Raw genomic sequence first — 18,911 nt, 5'->3', positions numbered from 1 at the left:
CGCAGCATTGGCAACTTTATTTTTTCACAACTTTCTACGATTTTTTTACTTATTAAATATCGCGAAGGAAGAACGCGCGACGAGCAAGCTGGCTTTCGTACTGGCCGATCTGCGATTGACCAGGTGTTCATCGTCAGGAGAGCGATCAAAATCTGGCAGCGGTATTCGAAGCCAATGCAATTGGCGTTTCTGGACTTTGAAGCCGCTTTCGACTCTCCTCATCGAGGCCTTCTCAACGCGCTCCGCGCCGATGGAGTAATAGGAAAGTTCGTTCGCTTGCTTGATGACATGAATCAACGAACAACTGCTGCATTTCGAACGTCCAGCCGCATGTACAACACCGTTTGAGGTGGTGACTGGAGTAAGACAAGAGGCAGTGGCAGGACCATTCCTGTTCGATTTCGCCATCGTCGACATAATGCGAAGAACGGTAGATCAGTGTCCAGTCGATATCATCCTAGCACCATCAGGACGCCCCTTGACCAATCTCGAGCACGCTGACGATAATGTTATATTCACGAAAAGCAGTACGAAACTTCAAAATTGTTGTCAATTTGTATCGAAGCTGGCTGCAGCCTATGGACCACGTCTACGCCCTGATAAATGCAAGCAGATGTGGATCACTTCGAGACCTCCGAGAAAGGAAATCAGGGTGGACGGACAACCGATAGAACTCGTCGATGAATTCTGTTATCTGAGCTGCGCGCAGAAGAACAACGGCAGCTACGAGAAAGATATTCAGCAAAGATGAGCTAAGGCCATTTCTGCATTCAACTCCTTAACGAAACGTCTGTGGTCGACCCCCATCACAAACGAAGTCAAGCTGCGAATCTACCTATCCGCAATTGGTCCCATCATGACGTACAGATCGGAGACTTGGGCAGCACCATATACCTGATGGAAAGGCTTGATTCCACGGGAAAGATGCTGCTTAGACGGTTGTTTGGCTACTTTTGGCCTAGGATACGCCACAATTAAGAACTTTATGCGGAAATTGATGTGGTATACCGGCGGATGACACATGCTAGATATCAACATCTTGCACCGCCATCGAAAGCGGCTACAGGAAATCGTCTTCGCTTCTTTGGTCATACATTAAGGAGTTCAGCAAATCGCCTTGTTCAACGGGTTCTCAGGAGCTTGTCGGGTTTGAGCTGGAAGAGGGCACCTGGCCAAAAACGGAAGTTCTGGACTAGATGGTAGAGAGGACCTGATAGACACTCGGCGTCAATAGACAGTCCAGGGGAGACGAAATGTTTCGCAGAATATGAAATTGCGACGAATGGATTGATTTTGTGCAAACTCTCGCAGAAGATAGAGGAGGTTGGGTAAAGCTATGTTCAAGGACGATACACCTCAGCGAAGATGCTGGTAATCGCGTCAGGCGAAGAAATCAGCCCGCGAATTAAGTCAGAGTAAAGTAAGACAAAAACTCCATGGGAAAAGTACAAGAACCTGTTATCATGTAAAAATTCAACTGCTTACCTGTTTCGATTCATCAAAGGAGTTCTGTCATGAGTCCCTTATTCCTTCATACACGTATACATACGTTACGTTGCTGTTTCTGCACGGCCCGGCATTTTTAATCGTGAGTGCTCACCTCAGTCAGCCAGTAATTATTTCCTACTTCCTTATAACCCTTCTCCATCCCCTTTGTTACGTACCACTCACAGGCAAATCTGAGGCAAATTTTCGCAAAAGAAATGGAAACTTGGATCTTCTCTTAAAAGATGAGGAATTCAATTAAAAGTAGCCTTCACCAGTTCAAAAGTGGATTTCATGGAATTTAATGACCAAAAAAGCTCGTACTGTGTGCACATTGTTAGGTATGGAAGATCGCACAGACTTCGTGATAAGTGGACCAACAAAAATATTTCAAGTACTTTTTTAAGAGGAGAAGATTTGCGGTACAAAACAGTTACATCGCTGTTTCTTCCCACCTCCTAGTCTTTATGGAGTTTAGATGCGAGATAGATGGGAAAAACTTTTTCTCCGTTTTTGTCCAATCAAAACTTGAAAAAAAAACAGCTAAGGCCTGGAAATCGCTTGAAATAGCGTCTTATAGTAGGAAATCCGTGGCTACAAAATACTATAAGATGATATGCTTCGTAACAAGTTACTCCGAGTTATCGAATTTTATTCAAGATCACACACCTTTCGGTGAAAGATTTTGGCACGTTTTCCCATACAATAAGAACGAAACGACGTTTTGAAAAATCACCTATGTATTCGAAGCCCATATGTGCAAAATTTCTGCGTTCCGGACGGTCTGGTACTCTCAAAATTTAGAAGGAAAGAATCCAGTAAAAGTCTAAAAACTTCAAGTTTTGTCCCATCTAGACTCCACAAAAGCTAGGAAGTGGGAAGAAACAGTGACAAGGCCATTTTAAAGACCGAACCTTCCTCTCTGAAAAACTACTTAAAAAATTTCTTTCGGTCCTCTTATCAGGAAGTTATCTGCGATTTTTGGTAATCAAATAATATTAAATCTACTTTTAAACTGCTGAAAAGAATGCAACATTAAATTCTTTAAGAAATGGATTCAAGTTTCTAACTCTTCTGCAAAAAAATGAGTCGGTGGGGTGTCGATGCTGCGTTGTCCCATTGTCATACGTTAGGAACAAAATGTTGATTATATCGTTTTTTTTTCTGTCGTTCTTCTCTAATTCGACGTATGCACCTGACTCTTCTCTTTCTTTTTGTCGTATTATATGCTTTAATCAGTATTTGAAGATATTTAATAGATTTTAGAATAAAAATAGAATGGAATAAAAATGAAAATATTTCAATTCAAATAATAATACCAAAAACATTTTGCAAATTTCCTTCTTCTGTTATTTGGTGATTCTTCGCTTCTGTCAGCTACCGATTTTCTCATTTGCCATTTGTTCCTCGGCTAGTCTTCTATTTTTGTTTTTCGAAACATGAAATTTCCAATATATTGAATTGGCAGCAACCGAGGACTGTCACAGGAACGTTGGAGGAGAAGAAAAAGGCGCTCGATGAGGGGATGTTCCACCACCACGCTTGACCTTCCTCACATTTCTAAACGCATTTCACTTATATAATCTTCATAAACAACTCTGTCTTAAGTTTCAAACAACTTCTATAACCAGACACTGTCCTGTTCCTGTTCGATTCGAAAAGCGCAGATGAGGCGACAAAAATACATTGTAAAAGCTGCAACGAAATGGCGAGAGGGAGCAGAGCGCGCTTTGAGCGGGGCACTAGCAAGATGTAACGCAAGAAGAGCTACGATGCAGCAGCGATTATGACGCTGTGACGAACCGCGCGGCGCAATTATTGGCGCAAATTAGCCTCTTGAATACGCGGCGGCACATCATACGGGTACCTCTTGACCGTTCCCGTTGCGATAGGGCGGAGCCGGACCTTCCCCAGGTGAACGGTGTCTAGCCAATCTTAGAGAGTCGAAAGTGAAGAGAGTCATTGACCGGAGGTAGCATATCAATATTTCTACCGGAATCATTCAACGCAATAGAAAAATTTTATGTTTGGATGTCAGTGCTTCAAGAAAAAAACTGTTTGCTTGTATTGACCAAATTAAAGCAACTCAGGAAGGAAGAAGGAGCAGCTAGGAGGACAAGCGACTATACAAATGAGCACTTATATACATTATACATACATATAACTTATAAATTAAACATATATGTTATTTAAGTTCCTAGTGGACTTCCTACAAAAAAACGGTGTGATAAGTCATCACAAGGAGCTCTTACACATACGTTACTATTTCAGATATTACAAAATCCAGTTCCAAGTACGCGGATTAACAGCATATGGGATGGGGTTTGCTACAAGTATTTGCTGGAAAACCACGCTACGTGTTTTAAGTTGCAGAACTTCACAGTTTCTATCACCTCTGAAATAACTCAATTCTTATAAACCTAACGATACAGTGAAGAGTAACTAACTGCAATTACTTTCTTAACACTATACGAAGGATACTTGATTGGGTTGTGAAAATGAATTCAAAAAATTCAAAAATTTAAAAAAATCGCTCTTTTTACACCTGAGAAAACCAGGATTTTCCTAATAACCTGCTTAAATGAATACCTTTCAATGGAGTGAAAGGTAAATACTCGCTCCAAAATTCTTCATTCTATACAATGCCAACTCATTTAAGCTGTAAAAATGCGCAACTTTATCAGGAAGAGGCGAGGAGCACGTTATCTTTAGAGCGCTTCACCCCGCCACTCTCACTCTCATCGTCTGACTGTCTTTGCAGATGAACCTACGAATGAGTGTGCTCCACACTCTTTCATCTCTACTGAGAAAAAAATTCCCCAACATGTTATATATTTTCTGATACAGCGTAAACGGAAGATTTTGATGGTACACAGCACTTATCCGTTCGTTTCGAATAAGCAGAGAAAGCAAAAATCACGTAAATTTCGACGTTTTCGGCCTCTACATTCAGATCCACTTATTTCACCTCAGAGAGCAAGGTAAAGAGACAAATTTGATAAAGTTTGGTAAAAAAAGTTCTCCTTTATCTCGGTATACTGTGAGTTTCTTGACTCTCTCCTTCTCTCACAACAAAGTTATAGGCTCAAAAGTGAAAAACACTCAATTTGTTATGCCGAACTTTGGGCTGCAATTTCTCAGCAGGGAACGAAACCATTTTGGACGCGTTGTATACTGTTTAATTCGCTACATTCTGGTTTATTTCCAGACACCCTTCACTGCCTGATTATTCTCCCTCTGATTTTCGTATAGCCCCCGCCAGTCATTGTATAGGCTGTATACACGATTCTGAATTGAAGTGAACGTGGAGGCGATCCCAAGCGGATTGCTTGACGCCAGACACTTTATCTTTCTATCTTTTAATCGTATGGAATCATTCTAGTCTGGGTTCCAGCAAATTCTAAGGAAAAGATCACTTCAATATATTCACCATGGAATAACTCAAATGACTCAATAACACTTTCCCTTCCATCAATAAGAGAAGAAATCTCACGCTCACAGAATTCAGAGTTTTTGGAGTCAAAGAAGAAGGACGTCGTTTGAAGAATGGTACTCCTTTTCCGCTAACAAGTTAGACATGGACAAAAAAAGACGATAGTAAGTTGGGCTAATGTTGGGACTATACGGTGGATGAGGTAAAACTTCCCAAGAGGAGGGGAGCTTTCCAATTTTTTCTTCTAAACATACGCTGAGACGCGCTATTTTATTGGCAAGGGTGGCTAGATGAGGAATAAATGATTGAGACCTCATTACAATAAAATCATGAGTGTTTGAAATGAAAAAAATACTCAAGACTTTCTCCTCAACCCAATACCAAATGCAAGTGACTAATGTGATGTCAATATAATATGTCTTTAAACGGAAACATATGTGTTCTAAAAGAAACCGAGTGTTCTCAGATGCACTAATCTAGGATAACAACAAAATGTTTCACCACCAACGACAGTGATTTTTGCTTTTCAATAAAAGACATGCGAAGCATTACGAAGCGCACCTTTGAATACCGGCTCACATCCACCATCGAGTATTATTTTGAAAGCCGATACAACAGCATCCGCAGACATTCGTCGTATGCGAATAACTCCTGAAAGGCAAAATTGAATGCTGCATAGAAGAAAAAACCGTCCATATGCAAATATGAGCTATAGATAAGCCCAAATTTGGCGAGATAGCGGTCAATAGATCAATATGTTAGACGTAATGACAAAAACAACTAGCACGATGAATCAAACACAAAATATTAGATTCAGATTTGATCCAGATGAGAGGATGAGCTTCTTGGCAGGAAGGAAAAAAAGCAAAATATCTCACTTATTCATTGGTAACTGCTTGAACATGTTAGAGTTAATTGTTGTTTGATTTTGTTTTAATGGATTGCGAAATGTCGGGAATTCATGGAACTCTTCTCCGTTAATGAAAACGTAGTAAACACGAAGGAACGCCTACTGCAAGCGCATCGAAATCAACCGAAAGATTCCAGAATGAAACAAACTGCGATTGAACAGCAGAGCAGAGCGCTACTTGGAAAACTCATCACCTCAACCAGACATTAAAAACGCCAGGAAGAAACTCGTTTTTGCACACGGTGCTCCGCTAAGTAATCGATGAGTGCGCAGTGAGAAAACGCTGCTACACACGATTACGTCTGGGATTACCGGCTAGTACTTGATTCTGTTGGTGAGTTGCATTGTTGCCTCCGTAGATCTAGCCAATGGCTGTCCAGATGTCCATGCCATCTCAGTAAGCGTTGTTTCTTGACTCTCGCAATGGCGTACCCACTCTTTCTTTTCTAGATAGCCGATCACTAGCAAGAGCAGACGCATAGCCGAATGACCGAGTACAATCGTGGAGTCCACCAAGGCAAAGAAGTAATGCGACCCGTCCTGTGGCGTCCGTAGAGGAACACGTGAGATAGGTGGAGTAGGAAAATATTATGGGAGCGGAAGAGAGGATGTCGATGACTGTCAGTAAACACAACATCGGTGTATCGAAACCGGGTTTGTTTGCGACGCTCAATTCAATCGAGCTCGAAAAAGCGTGGAATTTTCGTGTCTTGTGTGTAGCCATAAAAAGTCCTGTAGTGGGGTCCATGCAGAAATATAACGTACCAAATATGAGTAACTATCATAGAACCCGCACGTGGTACTTCACAGAAAGGGGCATTATGAAAGAGAAATGAGGAAACAACATCCCAGTAAAGCAGCTTAACATGGATAATCCTCGTCGTTTTCGTGCCAAAACAGCTACCCCGAACTACATAGCAAGGTCGAAACGGCCTGAAGCCTAGTGCAGTTGCGTAAGCAGTTGCGCTCGAAATTCTTCGACGTGATTAACGGCTCCGACCAAGATGAGAACCTTACTTGTCTCCCTAGTTTGATGGCAACGGAGCTCTCCCTATTTGCCAGCTCACCCGCGTCAACTCGAGTGCAAACTGCACCGAGCTTCTGAGCTTCGGGCCGTTTTCATCCCACTGCGTACTTTCTGGGGAAATAAGCCCCTGAATTGTTTGAAGCAGACAAAAGCGGCATTAAGACCAGGAAATTACTTTTCGTCCTTGCTCGGCAACAGTGTTAATTTAACATTTTCTAAGAACTCTCAAACCTAATGTTACAACCGGCTGCGGGAGGCTCCTTCCCTCGGACCAACTCTAATGCGCCGCGAAATTCAAACTGGAGATAACGACTTCTCATTTCTTCCGTTGTTCCAGAAGAGTAGGGTCGGAGGAAGTTAGAAAATTAATTCTGTATGTAGGTAGAGAATACTTTACGAACTCTTACCGTACAAAAAAGGACAATATCATAATAAGCAGTAATAGAAGAAAAGAAGCGGGTGAGATCTTCGCATTTAAAAGTTAGTTGAGGACTAGAACTGGAACACTTTTTATAAAGGATCTATTTGCAGTAGATTACTTCAGCTAACTACAGGGCGGTGTAGCGCAGTCGACAAGAGATTCCACTGTGGTTATAGTCGATCGGAGGTTCGAGTCCGCCCTAGTGCTCACCAAGCCTTTCATCCCTCCGGGGTCGATAAATTGGTACAAGACTTGTCTGGAAGGATAAAAACACTGACTTGACACATCGGCTATCCCCTGGAAGCCATTGTGAGGCAGCACGCGGGTTCACAAACCTCAAGCGAACTCTGAGTTGAAGTGGAACGCGTAGGCGCATCCCCGTAGGGATTGTTCAATGCCGTGCACTTAATCCTTAATCATTAAATTACAGGGGTTCTAGGTCCTTTTTCGGGTAAAGTGTTGTTAGGTGGGTGTGTGCGCTGAATCAGGATGGCTCACGATAGATGGAATATTATACCCAAGAAAAGAAATGGTGGTTCACTGGTAATGTTCATCAAATGAAGCAATGAACACAGAGAAAACGGCCAGCCTTCTCCGGCTAATACAAAAGCAACATGCCGTACAAGCGGGCCGCCTCCTTGCCGTATGGTCCGATAAGGAGAATATGATGACATAAACATAACAAATTATTATGTTCCGAGATCGGAACACTCCAGCGACACAAAAAAAAATCACCTATACATCACGTAAGAAAAGTTGTTGTATTTGCATGGAGTTTTCCAATTTTTCTTCCTTTTCCCGAGAATGTCGAATCCAATTATTTGTTTACTATTTACTATTGGGGCGGGTGTGGTGTAGCGGTTAGAGGTTCCGTTTCCTGCACGATCGATCGGAGATTCGAGTCCGCCCTAGTGCTCACCAAGCCTTTCATCCCTCCGGAGTCGATAAATTGGTACCAGACTTGTCTGGGAGGATAAAAGCACTGAATTGACACATCGGCTAGCCACTGCAAGTCATGGTATAGACCAGATACACGTTCATAAACCTCAAACGATTCTGAATTGAAGTGAACGTGGGGGCGCATCCCAAGCGGATTGATTAACGCCAGGAACGTTATCCTTTATCCTTTATTTACTATTTATGTCATACTACTTACTATTTACTTCGAGTTGACGAGTGGAGAGAGAGCTGCAGTTGGGTGTGGGGGGAGACGAGAAGAACATGTTTGGAAGACCGCGGATGTTGGATGTTGGTGACGCGGTATGCCGTAAAGTGCAACGATGCCGTAGTCTTTTGCCGTAGTTTTTTGATGCAGTCTTTCGTATCATGACATGTGTCTTTGAAGTGCGATGTAGCACCTATCTGGGCAGGCGCAAAGCAGTTTCAGTAAGAACGATTATTAAGGAAACAACAGCTTTTAGCGCGTTAATGTCAATTTTAATCAATAGTATAGCGATGGTGGGACTCAGCACATAGGCAATCCCTATCGTTATTGCCAAGGTACCTAGCGTTCCAAGGGCCAAATTTCAGTGTTCTTTAAGAACTTTTTAGAGCGGTTGAAAATCAGGTAGATCAAATTTTCTAAAGTAATCGTTTGCTCTTTCTTCGTTATCTTCTGAGGAATAAACCAGACTTCGCTTACTTCTGAGATAGTATACAAGTGTTCCATGTAGGTCAAATGTGATCTAATGCCCATTGCAAGAAGTATGACAGTTTTGCTGTATCAGAGCGTTGCTAAATTCCAGATATACTAAATTAGTTTTGTTCGATAGCCCACATTCGATGGAAAACGCTTGAGATTCGCTCTGGACGGTTGCCCAGGCATTAACGCGAGTTATGCACGAGACGTTAACCTGTGCTCCAAGGCAGTTGTAGCAGCGTTTTATTTCTTCAACTGTTATATCTCAACATTGTTCTATGGTGTAATGTGAGCTGTTGAACATCAGGCTTGACTCAAGAACAATAATGGTTTCATGTTGGTGAGTATAGGCGTTGATATTTCCTTCTTCTAACCTTATTTCTATGAATGGGGTTCTAATGGGAAGTACGTTTGTGATCTCTTTACGGAGGTTATTAATAGAACCTAGTGGGCACTTGCATGGTCTAGGAGCCTCCAGATTCCCACAGGTACAAACCGGACAATGCCGGCGCATGTTTCTTCACATGCAAGGTATCCTGGATAATTTGAGGCCATTTCTAATTCTTGTATAGTCTTATTCGGATACACTTTTTTAACACATTTCTTGTGTGCAGGATCCCATCTGGGCGCATCTTTTGGTGCGAAAAAAAAACTTGCATCGTGAGGCTTGTGAAGAAGAGTGTAAAGTTTGCTGCAACTGAGTTCTACGCCGTTATTTTTCACTCTTATCATACTCACTGTAATATATAAATGTTTGATTTGAATTTAGATTTATGAATCAATTCTGTTAAAGAGTATTTCTTGTCTAAGTTCGAATAGAAATTTGCATTTTGACAACCTTTTTAGCACTTTTGAATGCTAAAGAGAACGAAGAGACTACTATTGTGTTCGCGATAAGTGTTCGCGATTAGAGGAAATGGTTTTAAAGGCATCACCCCACGAATCTGAGGTGAAACGGATTTCAGGTGGAGTATTCGTATACGGGATGGGAGACTATGGAGAGGGGCTGATTCCATCCATTTCTTCCTAATTGCCGTAATAAACGGCCCGGAAGATACGGCTTCAGTCGTTCTGGAGCACTATTTTCTACAGGGAATTCGACTGGAGTGTGCCAGCCTTCTGCACACGCCGCATCTTCAGGGGCGTTTTTTTTTTACGAGAATTAGGAAGAAATGGATGGAATCACCTCCCTCTCCATAGTCTCCCATCCCGTATATGAATACTCCACCTGAAATCTGCACCAACTCAGATTCGTGGGGTGCCTTTAATGCACTCAGTTCGCACTCAGCTTGTACATTAGTTCTTTTACGCTTTTGTTTCGGCATTTGCTACGAGAAAAAAGTACAAGACAATAGATACAATAAGAACTGCGACAAACGGCCAGCAAGGTGGATTTCCTAAGAGTGCTTTACTCAGGACTGTTAAAGACGCTGTGCAGAATTCTAGACGCTCACATTTTTCGACCATCGTTATTACTTCGTTTCTTGAGTAGAGACGTAATTTTACCGTTATATGCTGGTTCAAGGGTGAAACTGGAAGAGTATACTTAATTTATTCCGTAATATTTTTGACTGAATTGTATTCCTGATCAAAGCACAATTCAATTTGTCCTCAAGGAGGTGATATAAACGCGATACCTTTTTTCACAAGTAATACTGTTGTTTGGTTGCGTATCACCAGGGTTTATTCGGAGCACGGGTAACATTGCCGTTATTAAGCAGGATACTGTTGATAGAGCAGACGTAGGGGGTCACTGACCTGTCGAAGTCTGTTTCGAATTCTCAAATAACGTCTGAAGCGCGAGATTTGGACGTTCTGGCTAGATGATTTCTAGATTGAAATGCAACTGGGATATGGCTATCATTATCCATGATCTCAGATTTTCGTTCAATCGACTGTTGGTTGTCAGGCACCGAACGAATTTTTAGAGGGTATATTTTATTGACTGTTCTTGCAAAATTTTGGTGCTAGGCATTGGAATTTTAGTGGACCATATCTTGCCGTCTGCGCTTTGTAATAAATATTCTATTTTGCCATGGGGCCGCGTATACGAGTCTGATTGCTATCTGCTCGTGGTGGCCCTGCTTTAACTAAACGCAATCAGGCGTTCGAGTGTACGCAATGGGAACGTACGAGCTATATAACCCGCACTGTTATATGGCGAAATATTCCCATACATTGCAAAAAGCTGCTGTCGTCCAGCACATCGCCAAAGCCCATAACCTGAAAGGTCAACTGAGCATGGAATCTTTGACAACAACCATTCGTTTCTTTTCTTTTTTTTTCGTCACGCTGAACTGCCGAACACTATCGAGTGAACTCCAACAAGCCGCTCTATCCAGACTTCTGCGATATCTCTGTGTGCCCTTTGCTGCACGGCAGGAAACACGCATGAAAGATCGCCCCGTCATCAGCATCGAAAATTACACCATGTACTGCGGCGATGCTGATGGGAACAAAGTAGGTGGCTGCGCGATAGCTGTGAGGAATGATTACAAGAACCTGGTGGAGAAATTTGACGCAACGTTGGCTAGATGCGCCTTTGTACGACTGCGGGATTGCAGAGGACGTAAACTCTGGGTCGTAAGTGCTCACCTACGGAAACCGCTGAGGACAACTGTAAGGACGCCTTCTATGATGAACTCAAAGCGTTGATGTCTAAAATATCAAGCCAGCAAAAAAACGACCCAAAAGATGCGCCGCTTGCACAAGGTTGGCGCGCTCCAATCGAACTCGTTTTAGAAAATGCCGCGTCGGAGCGCTTGAAGCCGTATCTTCCGGGCCGTTTTTTTACGGCAATTAGGAAGAAATGGATAGAATCTCCCTTCTTTCTCTCCATAATCTACGACTTCGTATACGCATACCTGAAACATACAGCATACACCACCCCAGATTCGTGGGGCGGTGCCTTTAACCGAAAATCGACGTGGCAGGTCTGAAATACGAAGAATGCAGAACGAATTTCCGTCAACGTGTGTCTATTCATGTTGGAGTACGGACCAGGAAGAAGCTTTGCGGTGCGGATTCCTTTACGAAATGCATCCAGGACGCTGCAAAGGAAACGTTCTCCATTCAAATGCCGCGGAAGAAGTTTGCCTTTTCATCTGCGGAAACAATATCCACGCACAATTCTCTATGCGTCGCCCGCAGCACTGGCGATTTCAACCACAAAAAGTGTCTTAGAACGGAGTTGCGTCGTCAACTGCAACAAGACCGCAATAACGAGTGGACGTCGAGAGCGAAGGAGTTTGAAATGGCGTGGGAAGACAAGAACCTGCGGCAAGCCTATGCTTTATTAAAGTAGTATAGGGACAGGATGAAAGGATGTTCTCCGGTCCTAAAAACTACCATTGGAAAGGCTGTCGGTGAAGCAAACCTTCCAATTTGGAGGGATCACTTCAAGACCTTGCTGAACTGGCAAGCGCCGTCAGCTCTTGAACTCGAGCACGTTCATAGACCGACATAAACGGTTAAAAAGGAATCACCGATCGAATGTCTGGTCTGTATCCAAAGGATGAAAAGTGATCCGTCACGGAACCTAGGTGTTATCGAGAAATCTCCTTGTTGCGTGTTATGTACAAGGTTTTGGAGCAGATAATCCTGGACCAACTCATCAAACACCGCGGAGAAACAACGCGCGATGGGCAAGCTGGCTTTTGTCCTGGCCGATCTACGACTCACAAGATGTTCATCGTTAGGAAAGTGATTGAAATCTGACAGCGGTACTCGAAGCCAATGCAGTTAGCCTCTGTGGACTTTGAAGTCGCTTTCAACTCTCCTCATTGAGGCCGTCTTTTTAACGCGCTCCGCGCCAATGGAGTACCACGAAAGTTTGTTTGCTCGCTTGATGACATGAATCAACGAACTACTGCTGCAGTTCGAACACCAGCCGGATGTACAACAACGTTTGAGGTGGTAACTGGAGTAGGACAAAGGGCAGTGGCAGGACCCTTCCTGTTCAATTTCGCCATCGACGACATTATGCAAAGAACAAGAGACCAGTGTCCTGCCCATATCATTCTAGCACCATCAGGATGCCCTTTGACCGATCTCGGGTGCGTTGATGATATTGTTTTATTCACGGAAAGCATTACGAAACTTCAATATGTTATCAACCTTATGTCGAAGTTGGCTACATCCTATGGACTACGTCTACGCCCTGATAAGTGCAAGCAGACGAGGATCTCTAAGAGAAGATAGGTTGTCCGTCCACCTCGAACGGGAATCAAGGTGGACGGCCAACTTATTGACCTCGTGGATGAGTTCTGTTATTTGAGCTGTATGCTAAAGAACAACGGCAGCTACGAGAAAGGTATTCAGCGAAGATACGCTAATACCGTTTCTAGACTTGGGCAGCGCCGTCTACTGTGATGGAGAGCGGAAAGGAAGCTGCTTGACTACCTTTGGCCTGGGATATGCCATATTAATACCTTTATGCGGTACTTGATGTGGTGTACCGGCGGTTGACACGTGGAAAATACTAACATCTTGCACCGCCATCGAAAGTGGCTATAGAAGAGCGTCTAGAGTTCTGAGGAGTTTCCCGATTTCGAGTTGGAAGAAGCCATCTGGCCGAAAACGGAAGTTCTGGACTGAGATGATGGAAGAGAACATGAGGACACTCGGCGTGGATAGGCAGTTCAGGCGAGACGTAAGGTTTCGCAGAATATGGAATAGCGACGAATGGATTGATTCCGAGCGAGCTGTTGCAGAAGATCGAGAAGGTTGAGCAAAGCTATGTTTAAGGACGGCACACCTCGACGGAAGATGCGAGTAATCGCGGCAGGCAATGACATCAGCCCGCCGATTAAGTCAAGTAAGTCATTATTATTTTCAGACTCTTCAACATGGAGATTTTCAAATGCTTCCTTTCTCTCCATGATTTCTTTTATATTCAAAGTATCGCTAGAGCGTAGTTTCCAGCTAGATGGCTCTATTGCCAGCCATTGCGGCCTTTTCACCATTTCTGTGTGTTGAGTTGAGATGATGTAAGACCTCGCATCCCTGCAACGGCCGGACTGTGATGGAACGTGGAAATACTTCACAGAAATGTCTTTGCTCTCAACCTGAGCTCTAATTTTATAATTCGGTCTTTCTGATTGATTATGAAGGTTGGAAGTTTTCGAGAAGATTTAATCCATTGTAAGACAATTTCACTGTCAGTGACAACGTTGAGGTGATCTAAATTGTGATCAAGATTTTCTGAGATCTTCCCGGTCTCATTCCAGTGAGTATTCCAAGCAATTCTAACCTTGGAATTGTTTGTCGCGACTTCTTGGGGGTGAACTTTGACTTTCAATCGCTAATCAATTGCGTGACCTTGTTACTGCCATTGTGCCGCAAGAAGACGCAACTTGATATCGCAAGATTGCTTGCATCACAAAATATCCATAAATCTGTTTTTGAAGTGTGAAGGTTTCGCACTTCTGTGAGAATTGACCTGGGAATGCTTATACTCGCACCATTAATCTCTTTGCAGATGGAGTCCCATCTACTAGTCATTACTGGATTAACATAGTCGTTCCACTTAATTCCAGTGTCATAGATTTCTCGCATTAGCGATTTCAGCTTGATAAGCAATGGCGCAGTTACACCTATAGGGTCGTAGACAGAATTTATTATATTAACCACATCTCGCTTACTAAGTAATGTTTTCGACGGAATATTTACTTTCACGTTGAACTCATCAGTTTCTGTGTTGTATCTAACACCTAAGAATTTGATATCACCAGAAGATGATCTGTCTTTCTCATGGATTTTTTCATATACTGTCTGAGAATTTGACATATTCTCGTAGGTTCATACCAATTTCCTTGAAAAGATTTTTTGATTCGACATACTTCTTCAAAGCTTCCTGCTCACTTGCAGCTGTCAATAAAATATTACCAACATGCACAACAATGTTTCCTGCTACTTCACGTGAAAGTGAGGTATTCTTTGCATTTAAGTAAGCAAGAATTGCCATATTCAAAATGCTAGGAGATGCGGTAACGCTGAATGACAAACGGTTAAATCTGTAAACAATTATGTTGTCCTTTGTCGGCATGCGACTGATGTCTTTGACCCACAGAAAGCGACAAAGGTCTTTGTGATTGTTTACGATTCTGATCTGAGTGAAAGCAGCTCCGATATCGCATGTTAATATAAACTTGCTATTTCGACTGCGAATAAGGATATCATGAATTTTATTAAGATTCACCGGTGTGAATTACATCATTTAATGACAGTTTACCTCTTTCTTTCGAGGATGCAGCAGATAAGATTCTGAGAGGTTTCGTTTTTGAAGGTTTCCACACTGCAGAATGTGGCATATAGTAGATTCCAGCCACGTTTTTGACTTGTTCATGTACCTCTTCGATTGTGATATCTTTGAGGTAATCATTCAATATTTTGCTGTACCACGACTTTTGCTCTTTGTTAGTGTCCAGCTGCCTCCATAAGGACTCGAGCCTACAGGATGCCACCGCGTAATTATCGGACATATCAATTACGTTGTCCTTAAGAGGAAAGGTGCAGTCACAACACTGTTCTTAAATAGCATAGTTTTAAAGTATTTTTCAAAATATTCAAATGTCTTTTCGTCATTTGAAAATTAATCGGTGCAAATTCCGGTCCTATCCAATTCGAAAATCTTCTGAAGTATATCCGCTTCAGTTGGGCCCTGAACGAACGTAAAACTATGAGTAATCTCTTCGTTAAATAGATTTTCTGCACTTGTACTGCGACCATGAAGAGTTGGACCTACTAATGTTCTGACAAGATATAGTCAGGGTAAAGCGTGTGTTGAGAATTTCTCAACAGGAGGCTCGTAAGAGGGGTGTCGGAGCAGGGGGGGTTGTAAGAGGGGCCGGAAAATTAGGAAAAAAAATTAAAGTAGCGTTCGGAAAATTAGAAAAAAAATTAAATGAGCATAGAGAAGAGGAAGACGAGGTCGCTGATTTTAAATAAACATATTAAGGCGCACAAAATTTAGTGCAATTTAGGTATACAAGATTCAGCAGAAATACAGAAACGAAAACTGCTTTTTTTCAGACGTAGTGCTGTAAGTTGAATATGTGATTAGAAATGGCATGTTTTCACCGCATATCACAAAATGTTCAAAACTGAACCGTATTCCAAGGTTTTTTCATTTACCGATATCTCCGACTAAAAAATGGAAGAGTTGTCTCAAGGAAGAAAAAGCGTCAATGATGCGTATTCAGTACTTGAGTTCATAATAAATGTGTTTAATATCTGAATAAACGATTGAAGAAAACTCGGAAAAGCGGTTGAGGAAGACCATTGTAGCATAAACAGTTTAAAAAATAGGGTACAGAAACCACAAAATGATTTTTAGAAAATTTATTCTTCATAATTCTGGTGATGAAACTACTGCACTTTTTGAGCCAATCTTGAAGATGGACGACTTTTCTTGCTGCTCTAATTCATGCTTGATGACGTCGGAGTCGCTTCGGTGGCTCAAACCGTGCCAAATCATATGTCGTCGTACGTACAAAGCAGTTAGGGAGTCCACATTACCTAAACGAAAAGGAGTCTTTTAAAAAGGAAAAAAGTTCGTGGGCAAAAGAAACATATCAGTGGCAATGACATCCTTTCTGAAATATCAAGATTTCTATAAACAAGCCTCTCGGTTACTTTTGAGTTAGTTAGCGCAAACAATTGAAATCTTGAATAAATGTGATGCATGATAAATAACGTTATGAAGTTGTAGAGGTGATAAAATAGAAAACCAATTATTTTAAATTCAATTAGCTACCTAAAAGTTTTGATCCCTTCAAAAAATCGACTTGTTGCCAAACCCATCAAATCTAAAGCACTACAACATTGTGTGTTAGCTCTTTATATAAAAGAAATGAAACCAACCAGAGCTGACTTCGTATTGAGTACTAAGAGACCATGGCGGGCAATCTCCATTTCCTTCATAGTTTGCACATTGTTTCGGCACTCTTTCGTTACCGCTAATTCAATAGGTGATAAAATAGAAAAGCAGTAAGTAAAAGTAGAAGCATAGTCGCAATGAAAAGCAAGTACGCTGGCTCAAGTTAGTATGTGTTGCGCAGATAAAGTGCTTTTTGCGTGACCTTCCCCCATCGATCGCATATTTATGCGCGATTACAAAGACTTCGATAAGGACATCTGTTAATTGGCTATTACGTACTCTGTTGGAATGAGGGCTGATGCTGAATAGCTCAGGGTGATTCGATGGCTTACTGCGATGTCTCGCTGTTTTTATTGTAACGGTCAGGGATTATTCCCTGCCAAAAGTGCTACTTCTGCATTTAACGTAAAAGAATTTAAAGGGCACATTTCACATCCGACAGTGACAAATTTCTTACTTTCACTCGAAAAAGCAATCTTGATGCCGTTACTGAGCGAAAAAAAGACATCTACAGGCGCAATTAGGGATAAAATTGCTACAAAGTAGACTCCACGATTTTGAATATCAACGCTCAAAGTGAATTCCAAGAAATGAAGTTGGGTGCGATCTTTAGAGGGAAATTTCTTGTATATTTCTTTGAAGCTTGGTGCCTCTAGCTTTCTTAGCCTTTTCGAAACCTAGTTTAGAAAAATCCCAAATTTTGCCTCAAAATTTCGAGTTTTTCTCAACTAGCTTTTGAGAGAACACCTATAGAGACCAAAATTTGCAGTTGAGCATTTTGCAAATTCCTTGATGCTCCATCGAAATATGGCATCGAATTTTTTATCGGCATTACAATAATCTCGTAGCAGGAAAAATGCAAAATCTCAGATTTTCGGCAACGCGTCAAAATTTTTATGAATTCAAACAAATTCCAGTAACTCAGCTCGTAGTTTATAAAAATAAATCCGGTTTGAAGCACGTTGTGGGGAAAGATTTTTGCCATTACAGTTGAAAGTTGAGAAAAATGCCAAATTTCTCAACTTTTTCTCAACTAGCTTTCAAAAAAGACCAGAGGTTCCCTGAGAAAGAAATTTTAATCCTTTTACAGTGCAAATCTTCCTCTACAGAATGCAGCCATCTCTGTTTTCTTCCGCCTTTTCTGTACTCCGCTATTCATGTTTGTTTCGAGCTAACAAAATCCGACTTGTCGAGCACTAATTTCCAATTAAGGCCTGGTTCTAATCACTAAAATAATCTCTAAATAGCACCTATATGCAGCGAACAGTGTTCTTAATACAATTTAAAAGGAAAAAACTGCCAGTGAAATTTTTCCTGCATGATTTTTTTTTCAGTTTTGCAAAAATCAACATTCCGGCGGGGATCGAATCGATCTATGAATCGTCTGTAATCACTCTCAATGAGTGAAATTGTGTGTAAGAAGTAAAAAATAATGAGAAAATGCTTTTAGAATGTGATCTGTTAGTATCGAACTCTTAACCTTTAGTGTGGTGTAGCGGTTAGAGGTTCCGCTTCGTGCACGATCGGTCGGAGGTTCGAATCCGCCCTAGTGCTCACCAAGCCTTTCATCGCTCCGAGGTCGATAAATTGGTACCAGACGTGTCTTGGAGTATAAAAACACTGACTTGACACATCGGCTAGCCACCGCAAGTCATTGTATAGGCCGGTAATACGTTCATGAACCTCAAACGATTGTAAATCCCACGCGGATTGATTAACGTCAGACACTTTATCCCTTACACACGCTTTAATGTGAAAATTGTTTTAAAAAGTGTTCTCCGTCGTTTCCAGCTGTTTTTTCCGTTTTGGGTGCGGGCGTGCATCGAATTTTTGATAATCTCTCTATCAATATCAAAAAGTACAATTGTGTTGCCGAATACACATTGAGAGCTTACTCATCCCTTCAAATTATATGTCTACACATGTACTGACACACTTCTAACCATTGCAGTAGCGTCTGCGACGTCTACCTGGTACTAATCCGAGCAAACATACCAGGGGGATATCTTTGGTGAGTGGCCAATGCGGTATGGATCATGGCCTACAGCATCTTCGACAACCTGACTGTCTAGTTAGTTTTCATTTACTATCTTGACGTGTCTTTTAATCTTCTCGCC

The 18,911-nt window shown here is 41.9% G+C and overlaps 4 protein-coding genes across 6 annotated transcripts in view; 2 read left to right on the top strand and 2 right to left on the bottom strand.

The window, feature by feature from the left end:
* RB195_024223 (uncharacterized protein) overlaps positions 1-6,308 on the bottom strand; it is a gene marked incomplete at both ends in the record, with an annotated part of 51,256 nt that extends 44,948 nt beyond the window's left edge. For 2 of the 3 annotated variants that reach the window (XM_064211924.1, XM_013437901.2), the window contains one exon: positions 5,480-5,549. In XM_064211924.1, coding sequence (XP_064067804.1) covers positions 5,480-5,549 — 70 coding nt within the window. Of the gene's footprint in view, positions 1-5,479; positions 5,590-6,150 lie in introns of those variants that run through there. The other variant, XM_064211922.1, reaches the window with a different exon arrangement.
* A 4,998-nt stretch (positions 6,309-11,306) lies between these two features.
* Positions 11,307-12,219, top strand: RB195_024222 (uncharacterized protein; the record flags this gene model as incomplete). The annotated part of the gene is made up of 2 exons (XM_064211921.1): positions 11,307-11,375; positions 11,962-12,219. 2 exons carry the CDS (start codon positions 11,307-11,309, stop codon positions 12,217-12,219), a joined length of 327 nt encoding a protein of 108 aa, XP_064067802.1.
* Positions 12,220-12,767: 548 nt separating this feature from the next.
* Positions 12,768-13,115, top strand: RB195_024221 (uncharacterized protein; the record flags this gene model as incomplete). The annotated part of the gene is made up of 1 exon (XM_064211920.1): positions 12,768-13,115. One exon carries the CDS (start codon positions 12,768-12,770, stop codon positions 13,113-13,115), a length of 348 nt encoding a protein of 115 aa, XP_064067801.1.
* A 440-nt stretch (positions 13,116-13,555) lies between these two features.
* RB195_024220 (uncharacterized protein) lies at positions 13,556-13,879 on the bottom strand (the record flags this gene model as incomplete). Its single annotated transcript, XM_064211919.1, has 1 exon — positions 13,556-13,879. The coding sequence occupies one exon, from the start codon at positions 13,877-13,879 to the stop codon at positions 13,556-13,558; it is 324 nt and encodes a 107-aa protein (XP_064067800.1).
* Positions 13,880-18,911: the final 5,032 nt, after the last annotated feature.

Source organism: Necator americanus, chromosome X (assembly GCF_031761385.1).
Source record: "Necator americanus strain Aroian chromosome X, whole genome shotgun sequence".
NCBI classification, from domain to species: Eukaryota; Metazoa; Nematoda; class Chromadorea; order Rhabditida; family Ancylostomatidae; genus Necator; species Necator americanus.
This window is presented reverse-complemented; position numbering and strand designations above follow the sequence as displayed.